General features: G+C 36.6%; 1 protein-coding gene across 1 annotated transcript in view; it reads right to left on the bottom strand.

The window, feature by feature from the left end:
• Positions 1-22,355, bottom strand: part of PRKN (parkin RBR E3 ubiquitin protein ligase) — a gene marked incomplete at its 5' end in the record, with an annotated part of 556,293 nt that overhangs the window by 255,139 nt on the left and 278,799 nt on the right. Inside the window, one exon of the mRNA XM_033512914.1 lies at positions 13,275-13,411. Coding sequence (XP_033368805.1) covers positions 13,275-13,411 — 137 coding nt within the window. The remainder of the gene's footprint in view (positions 1-13,274; positions 13,412-22,355) is intronic.

A 22,355-nucleotide genomic window follows, 5' to 3' on the forward strand; every position in this document is an offset into this window, starting at 1 on the left:
ATTAGTTTCACTAGGAGCCATACATCATAACCCTGCCATTTAAAAATATGTAACTCAGGTAATAGTAGGATAATAAGTTATACTTTAGAACACTGTTCTAAAAGGATTATACAGATTTCTAGTTCAAGAAAGCTCTCTCAGTTACAACTTAATGTTGCTTTCAAATATTTAACCTATGAGATAATATGAATTACATGGTACTTTTAATTACCATGGTTAAAGCAGTAATCATTGAGAAAAACCTAGGTCACACACTAGTCCTGATTCCTGGAATACCAAAACTGTAATTATAAACCCCCTTATATTCCATGCAATATCACTTCAATTATCCTACTTTCCTCTCAGTCTGTACAAACTGATTATCAACTGCTTTTGGCTGCTTTGTGAGAGACACAGAAAGTGACCTTAACACACCCACAGCAGCCACATGAGGATCATGCTGAAGTTAGGAAACCCTCCCAGTGCATCAAGAGCAGAGGCTATCCTGAATTTCATTGTCATAGTCTGTTGAATGACATCACTCGTACAACTCATATGGCATCTAGAAACCCAGCACAGAGGTATCCTACTCTAAAGGAATACTTTTCGCTTACCACATTTTAGTTAATGTCCAGGCTCCATTAAGGCTAAAAAAAGGCATGGGTTAAACCATTTTACATTTGCTCTAAGGTTGGACCTTGCTATCTGTACTAAATCCCAATGTTGCACTGCTTCAGGCTGTAATTAAAGAGTGACACATCAATCTACTGTGTTATATATTTTTTAGTTCTACAAATGCTGTCAACACCTACTATTTTGTATAAAAAATTAGAATAATACAATGAACTGGAGGTTGTTTTCTTGAAAGGTTTTTATATACCAAATCTATCACAGAGCGCTGCTTAACTGGGACTTAGTATAAAAGCAGTGTAACAAAAGAGGGAAAACACTTTCATGAGCTTCAAACAGAACATAAAATTTACTATTATGCTTTCTGTGCATTTGGATAGTCATACAATGCACGAGGTGTTGAAATTACTTTTGAATACAATGTGCTTTGAAATAAAGTGTTTTTCAGGTTAGGATGTATTTCCATATGAGCTGCAAAAATACAAGGAAACTTGGTTTACTTAGAAATAATAAACCAGTTCACTGAATCAGTCCATCTTGATGACACTGATGCTATCTAGCAATGAGGTTGATGTATAAAAATTTCTTTATCCAGAAAAGTATTCAGGTCCATGCATAAAAATGAGCATTTGAATACGAACCAACCAGGTTAAGCACGGGCTAATTATGCATGTTCCTGTGCAGAAGAGCAATATTCCTTTCATTGGTGAAGGACCTAATATAATCAGCAGAAACACCAGAATTTTCTGAAAGGAGGGAAACAAAGAAGTGAGCTGCAGGTTACCTGCAATAAAATAAGTGTGAGTTTGAAGTTATCTTGGAATGAAGCACAGAAATGGGTCCAGAATGATGTTAAGAACTCTCTTTTAGAATTACTTGCTCTTATTTATTGTGGAAGACATCAAACTCAGGAGAAGAGCTTTGGTTCTTTAGAGGAAGTTCAATTACAGGCATAATGTTACTGTTTTGTCCTGAGCTTTTGATGTTTCTGTGGTTGGAAAAGGGTTTCATGTAACATCCCCATAAATCCTGAAAAAGTCAGGAGGAGATACAGAGGCTATGACCAGTCTTCCACGTCAATACAAAAAGGTTTTATTACTGAACAATATTTCACATTAGTTTTGATAACGAAAATAGTCTAAATGCTGATTGTACTTTGCATATTCATCAGGACACCATATTTATTTTGTAAGAAAACGCAATGTCAAAAAATTAATTCTTCAGCTAATTCTTCTTGACTTTATTTTTGACTATGAAAATTCTACTTATCATTAAATAGGGTAAATATATGATTTGCAAATACTTCTGTCTTGATGTATTTTCTGCCAAAAATTATTTCTAAAATTTTAGAAAAATAAAAACTAATTTCTCAACTGGACGTCCATATTACTTAAAAATGCACAGCAAATACAGAGTCACAGCAAGCAAATTCAGGACAGAGTTAATGATAGTCCATGGAAACTAGTCTATAAATTCTTGATTAAGGAAAAAAAAAACAGAGTAAAAAGGCACAAATTGAGAGTGGGAAGAATGTATTCTAGTAGAATAATAACTCCCTGTGGACTGGCATGCACACTGAACAAAATTACTTATTTTAATTCTGACATATATTAGACATTCAGTTCTCTTGCTAGTAACTAGTTATGGCCAAAGTATGCAATTCATTATTCATACCATCATAAGAGAAAACCATCACGTCCACTGCAAAGATGCTATGGAGTTTCAGACCTGAAATGTGCTCTAGCTTTTAATAACTGCTGACTAGATTTAGCTTGATTCATTAGTGGCCTCAAAACTCCCTTTTCAGACAGTATGCCATATAGAAATATGGCTGTTTGCACTTTAGTGCTCATCTTTCTATTGACAATACTAAGAAGATGGCTGTTTTAAAACAGAATAAAACTTGAAGCCTTTGTAGAAATACTAGAGCACTGGATAGAAAAGTAAAAAAAAAAACCTGCTGCATTAATAAAATTTTTGCATTAATAAAATTTTTGCATTATCTTGGTTTGGTATTTTGAGATGGTAGGGTGTTGATTTTTTTAAAAATACATTCTCAAGCATATCAGATCTGCACAGAAAATCAAAAAATTCACAATCTATACCCCAGAGGTTAGAATTACTTCCTTCTCAAATAAATAATTAGGCAGATTTACAAAATGCACATTATTTTCCCAAGTGAATGGAACGGCTCCAAGCGATTAAATACATAATTAGGTTGTTTTTCTAAAATGCTTATTATTTACCTGAGAGTCTCATTGCAGACTCCTGGTAAATACTCTCTCCCTGCAGTTATTACCAAAAACGCCTCTGTAATTTCCAGCTCTCCTCCAGCAGTGATATCAACAGCGGATATTACTTGGGGCCATGAATCATGAAAAGCAAAATCTGGCTGTGCCAGGCAGCACATTTTACTGACAAGCTGAGCTTCCTTCATACCTGGCATTGCACACTTTCATTTTCCAAACACACCAGAAAACAAACAAAAGAACTTTTTAGAACTTTAGTTCATGTTTCAGTTGGCCAGAAATTCTGCTGAAAGCTCTGCCTGTGCATGTTTATGTGCATAAGTGTAAACACATAAGAGAAGAAAAGAGAAAAAAAAGTTGTTCCTAGCTGTTTTCTACCTGGTAGGATAATGAAGGGAACATGGCTTTGAGCCCTGCCCTCCATTTGACACAAGAGTCTCTTTCCCAAGCAGCTGTCTTGAGTCAAGTTATCAGAGCATAGCAGCCTTCACTTGCAACCAGTCCCACTGCCTCTCCAGGGGACACACAGCCACAGTACCAGGCATTCAACACGTGAATATTCCTGCTCACCAGGTGGGAATGAAAAAGGTCAGGCAGTAAGACCTAGTGGTTTTCCTATGCAGCCAAGGGACAATACCAAACACCCTTTTTCTAGTGATCACAGACAAAAAACTGACCCTCAGAAGCGACCCCTTTTCATTACTCCACCTACAGAGTCAGCTTTCCTTATGCTTTCATCTGCCCAGAGGCCTCACTGCTTTGTGGTCCTTACAGAAGAGATCAAGAGTGACTGGAATCTCAATCAGAATAAAGGAGGTCAGGAGATGGAAAGGCATGACAAGGTGAGGGAGAGAAGAGAAAGACCAAAGGAGAAATGAAGAGCAAGAGAAAAACGTGGAAAAGAATCAGAGGGTGTGCCAGCAATATTTAGGGATCAGCAAATAAGGCAAAAGAGATGGGCAGACAACAAAACGAATGGCTGTGAAGGACAGAATAGAAAATATATTTTATTTCTCAGAAACCGATAAATAAATAAGTCATAAAAAAATAATATAGAATCAAGAGAGGCATATTCTTTGGGAAAAATAAAGAAAAGCAACAAAGAGAGGAAGAAATCAGAACAACTAAGCAGGAGAATTTTAATGGGCACACCTTTGTCACTGTATTTCCCAGCTGTGTCATTTTTAACATCTTCAGCTAAGCTAGTTATGTTTTACACATACACGTATGTTTTACATTTTTATGTTTTATACAAATATATATGAATTTACTGTCACATCTACATATCTTAAATGGGGGTGAGAATTTCTTCAGATTTCCAATTGGTATTAATACAGTAAAACTCCATCATGAATGTTTTGGTTATTCTGTAAAAGCCTAACAGTACAAGCATTCTTGAAGCACTGGTATCTATCTCATGCAGTGTTAGCCACAAAGCTGAAGGTGGAGTAGCTGAGGTGTGCAGCAAGTGGCAAGAACTGCACACTTTGCCAGGTCATTGCTTTTATAGCAGCACCTCATTTTTTATGAGGTTTAAAAAGAGACATCTAGGGCAAAGGGGAACTGAGAAGAGAGGAAAACAGGTACTGACTGACAGGCAGATAGTGTGCTTGCAGTCATCCACTAGGATGCTGATAGAAGGTCTCAGTTTCAAATATGACTGTTTCCTAACATTCTGATCTCTGTTACAAATAAATAGATTATAGGATGCATCTTAGTGCTTCAGCCTAGGTCTGCTCAAGGCACTTAGAGCTTAACATTCCACACATTTATGTAATCTTATGAATGTTGTTTTATTACAACTTATTATTTACTGTTGAAATTTATCTATGAGCATTTGCAGTGAGCAAGGTACTCAAAGATATTAACAGGAAAGGTGTGAATATTCAAACTTAAATTTTTAGTGAAGAACATGACAAACAAGGGTCTCTCAAGTTCACTTCCACAGGTGTTTTAGAAAGGGGAAAGTCTTGGAAGACCTTCATTCACCCTTACTTAAACAATGTATAAGTAAAATATACATTTCATTGTCATTATCAATTAACTGTATCTCATCTGCCTTTATTCCTATCTTTGCTATGAATCAGACTGAATGGTGTACTACGAAAGTCCTTTCTTAGAAGATGTTCTTGATTCTGTCCAGCTGTGCTCAACATAATCACCATACTCTGCAAACTCCAAGGTTACTTTCCTTACAGATATTTATGTGTTTATGTTAAAAAAAATGCAGCAAATATAAGGATATTAAATTGTTCTTCCAAATCTTACTGTCCTATTAGTTTCATTGAAATAATGAGGCTACATTGGTTTTAAAATGGGAAAATGAAACATAAACATTTCTAACTAGCCAAATTTATCAGGCATCAAAGCAAAAAAGCTAACTGCAATCATCCTAATATCTCCTTTATAAGTGCATATTAAAACTCACCATCTGATTAAGCACATATATTTTCTATCTTGAAGAATCTAGACTTATTTCCAAATAAGACTACTCTGTTATCATATAGTGGCAAATTTCTATAAGCAACGTATCATCATAGTTAATCATTTCCATATTTATAAGAAGGGAAGGAAACAAGGCTACCAAATGACACTAGGTGACATGATGGCTTTTTTAATGTGAAAAAGGATTCCTCATGGGCCAGAAGGAGAACATTGTTATTGCATACAGACATTTCATCCATCAACAGTTTCATTCACCATTATATTGGACTATATTTGACCCAGATACACAATCAAAATCCCTCTCCTAAATTACACCACCTTATGTTCTTTCCCTCATTTATTTGTTGTCTTGAAATACATTTCTGGGGAGATAGAAGTTATTGAGAAGCAATTTGAACCATCTTACTTTTTATAACCCTCACTTGCACCTACATTGTGCAATCATTTGACACATCTGCTATACAAAGAACAAATCTGATTTAAGGGTTTTAATAAGACCTTGCATCAATAAATTATAACAGATTGGTGATTAGTAGTATTATTTATATGCAATATTTTTGTAGCCCTTATAACGCTGGTGTCTGCTTCACAGGGATTAATTATTTTCATAATTTTGTCTAAGTAGTAATATAGGAAACGTCAAAAAGAAAATTAGATTTTCATTTCCCAGACACAGAAATTTAATTAAAGCCAACTCCTTGTTGAAGGGGAATGTCCTTAGCTGGTTCTGTGATATGGCAGCAGCTCTACATGCTGCCATGTGGGAGACCAAGGCTTAGAAAGTGACTCAGGGAATATTAATCACTAGGCTTTGGAGACTAAACACATGCTGAATGTGCCACGGTTGGTCCCAGCAGGTTATTTATGGAGTATATAAGTTAGCAGACAGCAATGATTTCTTATAAAGGCTGCTGCTTGCACAGCCCACCTCAGGGATGGTGTTATGCTGAAAGAAACCCTCTGCTTGGATAAAAACTGATCCATTAGGAAATCTCTAATTATCCAAACATGAAAGGTCAGCTTCCCCTCATGCTGCATGAGTGTAAAATAAAGACCTCAAACAAAATTCAGCTGTAAAAATCAACATCTTCAGTCTCTTGGACATTTTTAGGACAAACGTGTTTCCAGTCTGTGCAAGAAGAGTCCATGTATAAACTACTGAACTGCTGTCAAGGAAAGCTAAATTCCCAGCTTTATGAGAGAAACTAGAGGCATTATTTACTCATTTTACCTTCCCTCAATATTTAGATCTTTCTTGTTTCATGCCTTGAATAGTCACCAACACTTCTCCTTAATTACCAGCCTCTTTGGTCTCTCACTTCCTTCCCTTCATGACTCTTCTTTGCACTGTTCCCTATAATATTATTCCTTTCCTTCTGTTCATCTCAATTGTTCCCATCTTTCACCCAGACTTCCTCATGAACATTAACTGCCTATGGACTAGAGTGGGAGCACCAAGCAAGGCCGTTCAGGACTTGGAACACCATCCATGGACAACTCAGTGTAGTCCTGGTTTAAAATGCATCTGCAGCCATGAATGAACACAAAATTTTCCTTTTCAGAAGTTGACCCTTCTTTCTTAAAAATATATATTTTTCTAGAGAAAAGGAGATACAGTCAAAATCACTGTACTTGCTATAACAGCACCTACATAAGATGTATTAGAAAATAGCTTGAATTAAAATCCCATCCAAGCAGTTCAGTGCAAAGTTGATGACTAACAAAACCATACTACTGGATTTTAGTGTTCATGTATGTGATGATTTTTCTCAATCAGATGGAAACTTAAAAGTGACCTGTCAGCCAAACACCCACATCAACTTATCATTGTAAGGTAAACAAGTATGGTTGAAGTGCTTTCAGTCAGAACAAAAACCTTTCGTTTCCAAAGACAAAGTCACAGCTTTCACTGACTCCAGCTGAGACAAAAACTCACCTCTGTTTCAGCCAGACACAGAAATTATAAAAGACAGAAAGACCCTTCTGCACACACTTCTGCCACTGCTGCAGTATGTTTGTTTTATGTTGACACAGGCCAGCTCATTTCATAGGAAAAGAAGTGTGCTTTGGAAGTTCATTTGTAGTTCCTTTTAAAGTCAATTAATTTCTATGCAAGATTTTTTCATTATCTTTTGTCCTTCATTATTGCTAACCAGATTAAGCCTGTGTGCACTGTCATTTCTATGCAATTTACAACTGAAATATATTGCAATAGAAGGACTAGTGAGAGATAAGGGAGAAAAATACCTATGGGTAAGACATCTCATGCAGAATTTAATTATGGCCACTCAGATTTCTGCAAGTACCACATTGTAGGATTTCACTATAGTTGTTCCCAGAGAAGAATCCAATGCCTGCTTCAAATATACCATGGGATCAAGCTCTGCTTGTTTTGTAGATTTGGAGGCTGTTTAGATAAGAAGTTGGCAATCTGTAGCCACAGAAACAGCACAAATACTTGAGGGAACAAACCTCAGATGTCACTGTTTGAACTTCAGTCAACACTGAAAATGGAAATGAAAGAGCTGTTGTGACTTCTAACTATGTCCTTTGAGCTAGTCTCATGAGCTTGTGCTAGTAAAGGAACACAAAAAAGCACTTGATACACTGTTAGTTCATGTTTATTTTATGACCATAGTGAGAGAAGAATGCAGAAGACCATAAAAAATTCTTCAGGAAATTGCTTCAGGAAATTTCTGCAAATACAACTAATCCTTGAGAGTAAAAATCTGGTTAATCTGTATGTTTTTGGCTCCCTTCTGTGTCAAAGTCTGCCTCTGTATGCCCAGATATTTCATAACAACAAGAAATTACAAAAAGTTTACTGCTGCCAAGAATTCAACAGCTCCTAAATATTAAATGTGAAGAGCACTTTGCACTAATTCCTTAATCCGCAAATGCGTGTGTTTCAATCCCTTTTATTTTATTCCTCTAGTAATCACTCCCATTTCCTGAATTCTGTGATTTCCTAAGGTATCTCAAATATGTTTAGGCAGGGTTGTTGGAGAACACAGACTGTTGACATATTGGGGATTCACACCAAGAAACTCTTATTTCTTATACCGAATGGTTCACTTTAGGCCCCACCAAACTATCCACGTTTCTACAATACACTCTTGAGAAGGTTCTGCTCCTAGAACAGTGACCTTCACTTTAAAGCCCCTTGCAAACACACACCTCCTGAAATTTACTGGAGCTTTTGTCCATAACAGAAAAGATTCAAACACACTATTTGGTGTGCTCAAATCACAGTTTTCCTCCTCCCTTCTACTTGCAAACTTTGCTTAAGCAGCTCATTCTCCCCTTTTCTACAAGGGTACTAGGATTTTGAAAGATGATTCAGAGATTCATGACTGCATTGACATACCATTATTATACAAATAGCATGTAATGTGGATAAAAAATTTAATCTAACCCTAGGAGCTTTCCTTCAGTAAAATGTGGTTCTTGAGGCAATTTATTATACTTTAAAGCTTTAGTCCTTTTTATTAGTAGTCCCATACACAAATTGGGGTAATTCTCTTTATTTATTTATACATCTGCAGTAAAATCAGATTACTTGCAGATACAATAGTGTTTTACAGTCATCATGAGAACTGCATCTTTTATCTGGATGAGTACTCAGAAGAAATAAAGTGATACAAAGATATTTTTGCAAAGTGCCTACAGCAGTGTAAAACCTTGCCTTTCCTTGGTATCACCAACTTTTCTACTAGCAATGAACTGTGCAAGTCTGTTCTACATTGGGGACCAAGATTCACAATGCTCTAATGCTATTTAAAAAGTGCAACTATGTTCATAGGAGCAGAATGTGTTTAAAAGGGGTAATACATTTTATACTTGTATACAATTCCTTCTTTGAGGCAATGCTATAACATTCTTTGCCCGGCACAGTAACTAAATAACCATAAATGATCTTTCATGCATATGCAAATCCATCCCTCTAAGCACCTTATTAATTATTTCAAAGATACTTGGAGGTCACCACTCATGGAAATTTCTATGCATGAAGCCTCATTAATACAAGACACCACACAGAGAGATGGGATAGATTTTTGTTGCTATTTAACAAGGGCAGAGAGTATAATCTGTAACATTTACTTTTTTTATTTTAATGACCAATGAAATTCGGCCACCTCCTATCTGCAAGTGCTTCCCCTGTGCTGATGCAGTGGGCTTGAGTCGTGGGGCTGCTGCCACACTCCTGTGAACAGCTAATCCTATCAATGCACCAGTTACTGTGCTCAGAGCTCTGGTCCTCAATGCTGGCGGTTCTCAGCTGGACTACTGCTGCCTGGCACTCGATTAGCAGCTGAACACTACGGAATTAATGTCGTTCTTCCAATAATCACAGCAATGACACATTTTGTTTTGGAACAAAGTGAAGCTATCGCACTATTGAGGTGATCTATCACAGCTCATCAGCTGAGATGATAGCTTTCTTTTGAACACTTCTTATCTCCTGCTTAATTAGGCCCCATAACAGAAATCAAAGCAAAGCAAGGATATAACCATACAAAATAACTAAATGCAATGAAAAAATGCATCCTCTGGCACATCTGTGCCAGGAAGCAAGAAATTAAACCTACTTGAGAAGCCCTGTTTATCTGAAATCCCCAGATCCTTTCCAGCTCAAGTTATACACTTGTGATGATAACACTGATCTCGTCTGTCACAGTGACCCTTTGCTGTAGCAGCTGCTGTTTATTTTTATTCTGCTGTGTGTGGTGCTTTCACCTCTAGGTTGATCCAATAAAAGATATAAAAAACTTGCTATGTTGGTACATTCCCTTGATAAAAATCGGGAACAGTGAGTCAAATGTTAATGGAAACTGCAGGCTATGTTCATTATGTTATCTCTATTTTTGAAAAACACTAGAATGAACAGAACTAATTGGAAGTGCCAACAATTTAAATATGCTTAATTACAAAATCAAACCCTCCTGTACAATTTGAGGGCAGTGTGTGCACGTATGCCTTGAAGGAATGTGCTAGTTTTTAAGTACATCTCTTCTTACATGAAAATGATCACATAACTTTTAAAAACCCCAAACCTCAAACTTCAAGACATCACAAACACTATTTCAGGATTAGTCTGTGGTGTTTAAAAATACATGTATTAATGGACTCTTTTGAGCTACCTGTGCAACCTGGTCAGCTACCATAACATAAATCTCATCAGAGTGAATGTGACTTTGTTTTGTATTCCTTTTTGAAGAAGGCTTAATAAAGCTCAGACCTAACATTTTTCTACTTTAGTTTTACTTACTTTCATTCTCTGTTAGATATAACATGTATTAAACCCACATTGCCAGAATAAGCAAGGTCTTGGCATGTCCCATGGTGTTCATTCCTGTCAAGGAGAATTCATTTGAGGCTTCACTGAAGTAATTAGAAAAGCTGTGTCAAATAATGCTTTATCATACCCACATTTAATACAAACTAAAAACTGCAGTTGCAAAATGAAGATTGTGAAATGTAGACTGTAAAAATGCCATCTTATGCTATTCTGTAGAAGTACCATGATAAGTGGAAAAGATAATCATGTGATGCTGTTGTGAAAGTTTCTTAACTGAATTCACTGATGATGGGAGCTGCTGCATCCATAGCCATCTATGAAGGAGGCTAAAACCCCTTGGATCTGAACAGCAGGAAGGGGTTGGCAACACAGGCATGTCTCCTTCTCAGAGGTATGATGAAACTCAGTCTCATGACTTCGTCAAAGAACAAAAAATAATCATTAGTTCCTAACTCAAGTATAACTTAATATTAGAGACAGCCCAAAGACCTGTATATCAGAAAGTTAGGTTCAGATACCTGCAGAAATGAACCAGTGAAGTCACAACAGCCCTGCTTTTTCATTCTGCAAAGCACCTTGAGAGAGAATACTTCCAAGAGCATTTTTTTCTTTTTGTGCAAAACTGCTAACGTAACTGAGACAACTGGTGGAGGTAGCAATTAACAAGAGAGAGAAAAAGTATTACAACTGTATTACTATTACTACTGCTATTAGAATGTGTAAGCATTTTGAAACAACTTTCCAATTTGGAGAGTTCTGAAACTTTGAGATTAGCAATATTTTAGTGTTCCCATATTTAGCTAATTTAACACTCAGAGTGTAACACAGCTGAGCCTAGGCTGGTATCAATAGTTTCTTTTCCATTCCCTCAGCTGAACTCACTTGAACAGAAGTATACCCATCCTTCATGCATTCTCCACATCATCCCTTTCTTAAGCCAAACCCATGCTTTCCTCTCCACTCCAAGACTGAAATTGCAACACTAAGCATCCCAGCACCATCTTCTTGCTTATTCTCCTCATCCCATCCCTACTCTGCTTCCACTGTTCAATTCCCATAATGTTCAACTCCAGCAAACAAATAAGACTGGCTGGCAGCTGCTACTCAGGGGTAAAAATTTCTGAAAACTTTGTAGTCTCCTCTCTGAGAAAAAAGAACTTCTGAAGTGAACAACTGGAGTCGAAGGTACATGGAAAAATCCTAATACAGTTTAGTCCTAATACAGTTTAGTGCAGCATGACTAGCAATGGGTTTACAGACAGAAGAGGCAGAAGGGTCATTAGTTTGACATATCAGCCTGAACTGGAGGAAGCTCTGTGACACCCGTCACAGCAGCAAGAAGGCCCACAAGTGAGGAGAAAGATGAGTTGCCTGTTGCACCACTGGCATAACTGATTTACCTAAGGAGCTAACAGAAGAAAACAGAAGAAAATCAATAAAAGAGGAGAAAAAAGGAAGGATTCTACTCAAGCAGCTTATTAATTTGCGTGGGAGCAGCAAATGGATTAACTTCTGGAGAAGCAAGGAAGGAGGCTGAGAATACAGACTGACCACACAGTACTATGCTAATGTAAAGGTCAAGGAAAGAACACTGGGTATTAAGTTCCTGTTCAGTTTCTCATGACGAGTTTTCCTACACAACATTAGAAATTATTCTGCGTAGGATGACATCAGTGTGTAAGTGTAGTAGCTGTTTAGGGGGAAATAAAATAAAACCTGGCAACACAGCACAGAAACAGCAATTCTAGTGAAATGTGAAGAAACATTGCTTGTTTGAAGCAATTAAAAATAAATAATTTTAAATATTTCTTACTACTGTACTTTCAATATCCTCAAGGAATGTTTTCAGATTAAATAGATGACACTTTACTAGGAATTTCTGTCAATTTTTCTCCCATCTAATGGAATTTGAAAGTTATTTATCAGCCATTCAGGCAACCAGGCAAACCCATCTCCTATGCAGCTTCTAATATGCTGTAAAATTATTCTCATACCATGATACAGCACTTGAGACAAACATATATGCTCCCATTCCAATTTAGCATCAAGAAAAAATAATGCTATGTATATAATATACTTTTTCACAGCAAAATTTTGACAGTTTTGCAGTTCACAGGCCAATTAAATTGAATCAATCCTCAGAACAAATCTATATTCCATATAAGTCTTTGTTTAGTTAAGTCAAACTTTGTTTCTTACTCAGGTAAAACATTTCATTCAATGAGTTGATAGTTAGTAATAACTTCACTAAAAGGAAGACTAAAATTCCTTTTCCTTTTTTATTACTACTTGAAGACAGACCAAGAAAGCTAATAATTTACTTAATTTGAAAGTGGAAATGTGGTCAAGGTGTCTTGGGGTTTTTTTTAGCCAGAGTGTAATGCTATCATCTGCTTGCACTTCATGATTATAAAATACTAATGTGAAGAAAGTAAACATCTGATCTTAAAATAAACACCCTTTAAAATCCACTTGATTCTCCCGTTCACGTGCTTAGCAAAATCTACTTCAATATTCAAATATTTTCTCCAAGAAATTAAACAACTCCTATGAATGCAGCATAATTTCGGTGATATACATGAAACTAACAGGTGATAATAAAAAAAATCTTACCTTGAAATCAAAATCATATTAAAAAAATATATATATAAAAAAAATCACCTGAAACCTACCTACACAGGGGAGGGAATAGCCAAGCTCCGGGTCATGGATGAACTGGCGGTCATTCAGCATGGTCACACAGTACAAATGGAAGCAGTCCAGGCAAATGACATGGCGATGCACACATTGAAACACAAGCACAGGACTCCTGTTAAGAACAAAATAGTAAGAGTGATGAACAAGGACTGGACTGACTGCACAAAAAGCTTAATTTCAAACTTCTAATTTAATAATAATGTTTAATTCATAATGCACAGGATTATTACATACTTAAAAAAAGAATTTATCCTGGCATAGTGCAGTGCTTTTAAAAAGAGATGGTTTCTAACATGATTCAGGCATGAGGAAATGGAAGTAAAGCTTTTACTGAAAGTTGAAACTTTATTGAAAACTGAAACCTAAAGCAAGAAAAATCCTTTAGTAACAGATATTCTTTGTATGAGGTGAGGAAAGATCACATATGGCAAAACATCAAATAGCAATAGGTAAGATAAAATAGGAATGTGACCATCTAGGAAAGCTAAAGATTTTGTGAAAACCACCATGTGCCTTCAGCCTTTCAAGGCAGTCATTTTAACTCTGCAAAGAAGACATTCCCTTAGTAATAATGAGTAAAGTAATTCAGTTTCTGGTCAGAGGTGTGGGATTCAATTTGAGAGTGAGACACCTAAACTTATGTGTTGGGTAAGCGAGAAATTCCATATGGTAAGTGAGAAATTCCTGCTGTGGTCAATACACTTAGTGGAGGGTGGAGCTGACCAGCCTCCAGGGACCTGCAGTAGGGTGAGCTGAATCAATGTGGGTCCATTGCCTGTATGGGCTAAGCCTCCATGGAGCATCACAGGAATCCAGACACTCATCACACGTGCAGAGACTAAATATGGCTATGCCAAGCCTGACAGAATACTGCCTGTGGAGATGCAGGGAGGAAACACTTGGAATAAGTGAGCACAAACAGTTTTACTCCTGAGCTGGCCTGCACTCAGAGACTCTCCAGTGATGGTTACAGCAAGGAGAGCCAGAGAGCCAGTGGTTTTCAAAAACCTGCCCAGGACCAGCACACTGAAGGTGAAAGAAAAATTGAGTAACACATAAAATATTGCAATCATGTGAAATGTGCCTTCACTACAGGAACATGCTGATCAAACCTAATGGTTTTGCTTTAATATAGGTTAACTTCTGCTGGATATAACTCAATTGTCTATCCCAAAGTAAAGTGTACTTCTTATCTTTCAGAGCTATTAACAACCTCAAGTCTCAAAAAGGCAAAAAATAAAGGGAGATGTGTTAAGTTGAACACAACAGTGAGACTCCCATTCAAATGCTGAAATACATAACTGTAATTTGCTTGTGAGTGAACAGAGGCAGAAATTTAACACAAGCTTAAATTTTTTTTAGTAAACTATTTTAAAAAAAAATAAAGCTATGAATTCTCATACATTTGTAGTACTCCTGGAGACAAGTATTGAAATACAAAATCAAATGCATCAAGACTTGTGATAAAATCATTAGAATTAGATATACTGCTACATCTTCTCTAAAACCTGCTAGATGATGCTTTGAAAACCCCCAGAAAAAGTAAAAGACAGACTTCATTGTGGGAATACAGCTTCAAAATGTAATCAATAATTTTACATACTGTATACAAGCATTTAATCTTTCATGAAAATATGGTTTAATATTTTACATACTATAGAATTCATGGCAGTGTGTTAGTATCTCCAGAAATATAATCTCTGTGTTTTAAGGATTTTCTTGAATAAAGCAGCTTTAAACTGAATTAAATAAAACCTCCCCATTACTAATCCTTATTAGTTGCCCACTTGCTGTTCTGAATGTACCAAATAATAATTTTAAAAAGACAGCTGTAAGGCAAAATGAGAAGCTGATCTCTATGCGTTGAGCTCTGGATGGAGAAGTAGAGGAGCAGCTGTCTCGTCCCTAGAATGCAACAGTCCCTATGGTCACCTGTCAAATGTAACCATTAGAAAAACACCCCAATATTTCTTCTTAAAATGCAGATGTAATTCAATTTGCCTATGGTTTTAATGTGTATCTCCTTTTAAGTGTTAACTGCTCTTTTGTATTCAGTGTCTGAGTATCTTTTCCAGTTTCATGGGAAGCTCCCTGGTTCTAAATTCATGCCTCTCTGACCTTCACTTCAAAGACATAATACATGTGTGTGGTGTGATGCATAAGAGAATGCCATCAAAAGTGGAGTATCTTAAAAAAGCTAGGCTAAAAATGAAAATAGTTTTATCAAGATTTCCACCTAAACTCATACAAAATCAATACTAACAACATTTCATTACGCAAATGAACTACTATGATCAGTTTCTGCTCTAAATTATTTTGTGATAATTGATTTTGCTTCTTAATGTTTCATAACAATTTAAAATCAAAACTTCAGCGTCCAGAAGGGGCATAGTGTACATACACGTACATATTTAAACTGCATCTTTATTAATCTGAAAAAAATGGTATCTTTTAACACCATCAGACTCCAAGCAATGTGTACAAGATAGAGATAAATCTGGGTTCTGACTGTGTCAGAAAAAAAAAAAGCTTAGTTTTCACAGCTCTTACACTGCCCGCTAATTTTTCAGCCCAGGCTATCTGTGTCATAAGGCTTTGAGAAACTCAATCTGTATGCGAGGCAGATTTATCCAAATTCCTTTGGCATTGGAACAATTGCTGCAGTCCAACATATGCAGATTTTGAATCAAAAGAGTGCAATTCTAGTTAAAAAGGGGCATAAAAATCTTGTTCCTGAGATCAGTAAAGATGAAGACGTAGGGATTATATATTCACAATGCCCAGGTGAAGCTAGTGAATACTCATTTAGGATAACCCCAAGAGTTACTGATTGAAGCTTGCTTGTACCAAACACAATTTATTTTAGAAAGGAGTATTATGAAAGCAAAAAAAATTGCCACAGTGTAACAAAGTCCCTTCCTCAATCTAACACAACAGGCTAGTAATGTAAATCTGATATATATTTTAGAAAGTGTTTCATATTTTCCATTTACAGAATGTGTTTGGCTGAATTAGAGGCTTCATGAGACTAATATATAAGAAAAATGTTTCTCACAGCAAGGGATAAATTGGTCCTTTTTGTTCACCAATTAGGAATGTAACCACTTTTAAAAGCTGAAAATCCAACATTACAGTGCATCACTGGAAATTTCCATAATAAGTAACTCACTCCTGTGCTTGGATTCCTTTTCATTAGAATTTTATCAGTATGCAGTGACTTAAATGAAAAAGAAAGGGGATCCTAAATGTTTCTGCTTCGTGTTAGTACTGTGGGATAGCTGTGGCACAACAACAGCACCAGTGGAAATGCTTTCTGGTCCACACTCCCTTCCTCCTTCCCTCCAGAGCAGAAAGATACAGATAATTCTTGGACTGACTACCACAGGGTACTGGCTAAAGAAAGATACAAAGGCTTGATCTTGTTTAGCTAAGAATCATTCTGAGAAACTGGTTGTTCTAAACTCCAAAAAATCTCATGACGGTTGTTTTCTTGTATTGAGATTGAGTCCAATGGCTACGGATGCGAGGGGCTACTTAGCATAAGGAATTATTTGTAGACACAGGAGTGGATCAGTTGATATATCTTGCAAAGCCCACTGAAAAATATATGAGATAATTTCTCTTTTGCTTGGTCCTTACTCTTAATGTTTTGAAAAAAGCTAGACTGAATAAAGGTTAAACAGCACAGTACATATATGAGACCATTATTTTTTAGAAAATGTGAGTAGCCACAGTCTGAAGCACTTTGGGGCAAGGAATACATCTAAGTCTCTAGAAATATGTGAGAATCATGTTGGACAAATCTGTGAAACTGCCTTCAGGTCATTTCTAGGTGACAGTTGGATTTTTCTCACCTCAATCTCAAAATCTTAACCAAATAATAATAAAAAACCTTAGCAGATGTCTATAAGGCTGCCTTGATGGGATTACAGGCAGCAAAGCAAAAATAGCCATGTGGAGTTCATTTCTCTGCAGAAAATAAATATGAATGCACACAGCTATATCAGAGTCTTTAACCCCACCTATGAGTACTATATTTATCATGAAACACTTCTGTATTTCTAGCACATTTTTCCACTTTGGCAATTTTCCTGTACTTCAAAAAGCTTACTATATAAGCACTGTGAAATAATTTCATTTCTAAATGGATCTCCATGTCATTTCAAAGCAGATCTGTGTTAGGTTTCAGGTCAGCATCATTCAAGAAAAGGTGAGTCACTGAAAAAAATGTGCAAGGGGAATAAAAAAATAAAATATAAACTTCTGTGATATAGACACAACAGGCACTCTCCTGCTTCATAAACAATCAAAATAATTAAATAGAAATACTGTCCTTGAGCAGCACTCAATCCATTTTGCTTCTATCCTTGTAGCAGAACAAAATTACAATGCTTAAATAAGCCAAATTATTCATCCATCATGTGGCTTCCCCATAGAACTGTAATTCCTACAAAGCTGGTGACACTTCTGGCTTTTCTGTCTATCACACACACTCCACAGTCTTATTCAAAACTACTGAAAGAATTGCCTGCTTCTGATGCTTTAAGTGCATACTTTTCTTACCATGAAAATACTTCCAGGTACTTTCTGATTGAATATGGTATTAAAATCCATTAGAGAGACGGTAATATTTCTATAAAATATAAAGAGTATAGAAAATTTTCTGCAGTCATTTGTGGTTTAGAATTTATGCAGCTTGGAGGAAAGTAGAGCAGCAAATCCTGCTTTTTAATGAGCAATATGGTACTTTGGATTAATAGAAACAGTGACCTATCAGTTACAGGCAACTTGTGAGTAACAATGCAGGCCCCAAATATTTAGACAAGGGTAGGCATTTGAAATGGGTATCAAGACCTTACCTGAGAAAAGAAAAAGCACTAAGAAAAGTACTAAGAAAGTAATATCAGTGATATTACTTTGCAGTCAAGAACTCATCTTCCATAGACTTTTAGGAACAAAGAAAAGTACATCCCTACTTTTCGTTTCCTAAGGGATGAAAATACATCTTTACATAGGCAATGCTAATTAAAAACCCCAGTATATATAAATATAGTATTATGAGAAAACTAACTTATTAAATCCCTTAAAACAGTAACAACAAAAATAAATCCTGTTTTTTTGTCTTTGATCACTTGACACACAATTCATCAAAGGTCATGAAATGGAGGTTATGAACACCATGAGACATCACTGCAAGCTTCAATTTGCTGGTTGTGCTTCTGTATAAAAATGTATTCTGACCCACAGCTGTTTAACTTAAAGAGGCATCAGCAAGTGAAATCTGACCTATTTTCTCCTCTGTTATGTTACATGTTTTCCTCTAAAATATGCTTTCATGTTTCTTATTTCTACTGGAAAGCAGCGCCAAGGGGCCAGAACCCAGAAACAGCCTGACTGCACTAAACCAGAATACAAGAGGAAAAAACAGGCACACTTAAAATTAGTGCACGTGATGGCATCTACTCCTTTTAGCAGTGTTCCTGTTAACCCTGTTGTTAAGGGTTTTTTCAGGGTATGGAAATGACACACATTATTGCCTGTAAAATCTCTGCTCAGTGTGGCAGGCAACATCATCTGCTGCCTGAGAACACTGGCAAAGGAATTCTATGTTACATGCACTAGTACATTTAAAATAGTACCTGGTACTATGTGTGTGCTCTGCCTGCTTGCTCAGACATGCCTTGTATGAGCTCTGTCCTGAGACACAACAACCACCCTTGCCACAAGGGTGATAGCAGGAAGGTGATTGGGCTGCAGGAGAAACATCCTATGATCTATCAGATTCAGTTCACAGTACTCTGCACAGCAAACAACTGACAAATCAGACATGTTTTGAAAGGAGATAAATAGAACCTGCTCCTTTTCCTCCATCTGTGCTTGTAAAACCTCACTAATGCTCCACTGGAGAGAAAAGGAAAATACCTTGGTAATAGGAGGGAAAGACAACAGAAGTCCATAAATGGCCCTAGCCCAAACCCTTGTTTGCTTGCTGGTTACCCTTTGTAGCTTGCTGAGCTCCAGCTTTCTGTGAACTGATTCCTCCATACTAACACTTTCACATGAAATGACCTCCCAAAACCTGTGTCATTTGTACTCTCAGCTTTTGCCACCAAAGGGTGGCAAATGCTTCTTTCACCCCTCCCCAGATTTAAGCCGGTCACAGCAGACTTTCCTCTCCTCTGAGGCAGCACCCAGCCCTTAACAGCACAAGCAAAACTGCTCATCTCTGACAGTCCACAGGAGACACACATTCCTGTTAGCCCAAGCAGACTTCTTTTCACAGACTTGTAACTTTCTGACTACAGACACACAGTAAGAAAGCAGTATCGTTTGTTTTTCAGGAAAAAAACCCAAACTCATCAAGGTAACCAATGAAGTTGGGAAAATGATGGGATATCACAGTAAGAGGAAAAGGGTCTAACTTCACCTGTACCATTTTCAGCACCAAACAATCCTTTAGTAATTAAGGATGAACAAATGAAAAAGTCAAAATGCCTTCATACCCTAATGGCATTTTATTCTCCTGATTGGTCCCACTGGGCCTACTGAGGTCCTGTTGATTTCTTTCAAGAATTTAAACCTTATTTAGTCATTTTATTTTAGTTTTACTCTCGACATCTATGCCAGTAAAATTAATATTGTCAGAAAATGTTCTTATGCCACTGGAATGCAACTGTCTATGCTGTTAAATTGTTAGAATGGGCCCTGCCATGGTTTTTAGGCTTGCCAAATAGCAAAATCCCTAACAGTTCTTGGGCATAGTCCAGGGGTTACTGTGTGCTGTCTCCGACAGGCAACAGCAGTCTGCATGTGGACACTCAATTTAAAAACAAAGAGTCCCATAATACAGATTTATCACAACAGAGATGTAGTTTGGGACTGTTTTCTTATTACCACATGTTACCAAATTATTTTGTTTTCTTGTTTTCCATTCTCAAAATCAAACCTTTTGAGACAGCCTGTGAAAATCAATGTGTCTGTAAACACGTTATACAGAATGTTCCTAACACAAAAGAGGAGACACAATCATGAGCTCTTTTTGCCTTCTTGGGGATGCTGAAATCCCTGGAAAAGGTACAGGAGGTAAAGAATATTACTTATTATCTTAAGGGATGCTATCATATCATACTTTTCATTCCCCAGGACTCCAGGAGGAACCAGAACTTTTTGGATAAAACACGTCTCCACTGTGTAGATTTCAGTTATTCCCTTCTAGTTAGCTATGAAAACACACCCTGGTGCATGAACTTTAGGAGTGTATTTCTTAACATATAGAAGCAAAAATAAGACTGGAAAACAAAGTAAGGTAGGGAAGCAGAGAAGAGGGGAGAGGAAAGATCGAAGAGGCAACAGAAGGTAGAAGGGATAAATTAAGTGCACTTACTCTTAGAGAACTGTCTTTCACTGCCTTAATATTATGTTTTATGCTTTTTCTCATCTTTCTTTTCAAATAAGGATATTCAATTTATATGTTGATCCAAACAATAACTTGAGGGTGCTTCCCATTAAATGAGTCCTCAGTCTGAACCAAAGATATGATTATTATCTTATATAAAAAAAAAAACCCTAGAGCTATTGTTACAACAAGACATTTCTTTATAGAAATCCCTTTTTTTTAGCTCCTCACTGTCTTTAAAATTTACAGATAATATTTTATCCTTTTCTCCTCAAGGCAAATACCTTAGCATAAATGTCAAGATGCAGTTATCTGAGAACACCTTCTACATCAGCAATCCACTCAAAGGAAAGAACAAGCCTTGGGCTAGCAATTCTCACAGAAGGCATTCTGACTTGGCAGACTTTAAGTGTTCAAAGCAGTCAATTATCTTTAGTAATCTAAAGAAAGTAGTTTGCAACATCCACCAAAAAATTGTACTAGCAGTGAAAGTGGCTTCTTTATGTCTTATTCATATTGTGAATTTCTCTTTCTGATTTTATTATAGCCCTGTGTCACAACTGTAGAATTTAAATGCCCAACATGCACTCAACTCTATGCTTAAATTTAATTTCCCTCCTTCTTCTTCTTACCTACATGCCAACTTCCAGCACTTAAAAGAGTAAATGGAATCAACTTTCCAACTAGGAAAAACCCAAGAAATGCCACTACCACCACACCCTCCCCACCAAAATTAAGTTGAAAACGTAAACAAAATATTATAAAGTTTGGGAAGCGTTATTTCTGAATTTGTAACTGGGACAATAAAAATATGCAAAAAATTCTCAAGACATATCATTATTGAACCCAATTCAAAAGAAGATTCTGGAAGCTCAAATAATTTTAGGTGCCTGTTTCCTATTTAATCTTGGCATCGATTTTCATTAGTTTTGTACTGCTTAATAGGAGGTTGGCTGGCTGGTTTTCTTTCAAGGAAAGAAATCTTGTATCTATGTATGAGGTCTCAGGTAGTGTACTCATTTTCTTAGAGGAGTACTCGGGAAAAATCTTCTGCCTACCTGACCTAATAATCTTCTAAGGAAGACTGAAATCAATCTAAATATATCTTTGCATTCCCTTGGGAATACCAGATCTTGATACCCAAATAATGCGCAGAGTACACTGAAAGTCAGTAACAAATAGATGCATGAGATTTACCCCTTTCCTACACTTACTGAATATTGCAGGAATGAAAGAAAGGGTATTCTTAATACTGCTTTATAATATTATCTCTGAAAATCTTGTGGAAACTGTTTGTGATGCTAACAAGAACTGACTTATGACAGAAGAAAAAAAAAAAATTTGTAGGAAAAAGAAATTGTGGTGGTCATTCCCTCTGTTCCTCAAGCAGAACAGGTTTTCAGGTAATGAAATAATGATATACTATTCATATAAATGCTACAGAAGTCATACGAAGACTCTTACTGGAAATTGAGTGTGCCTGAAAGGGCATGTATCTCAGGGATCTCACTAAAAACTTCACTTTTGTCCAGCTTTTCCTTGTTTTGATAAAGCCGTTTACTTCCCACTCATATACAGCTAGTTAAGTGGACTGACACAGGGTGAGGAAAAAGGTGTATGGATTTCTGATCTTACCCTCTCCTTGTCCTCCCTGACCATT

Source organism: Parus major, chromosome 3, assembly GCF_001522545.3.
Source record: "Parus major isolate Abel chromosome 3, Parus_major1.1, whole genome shotgun sequence".
Lineage (NCBI taxonomy): Eukaryota > Metazoa > Chordata > Aves > Passeriformes > Paridae > Parus > Parus major.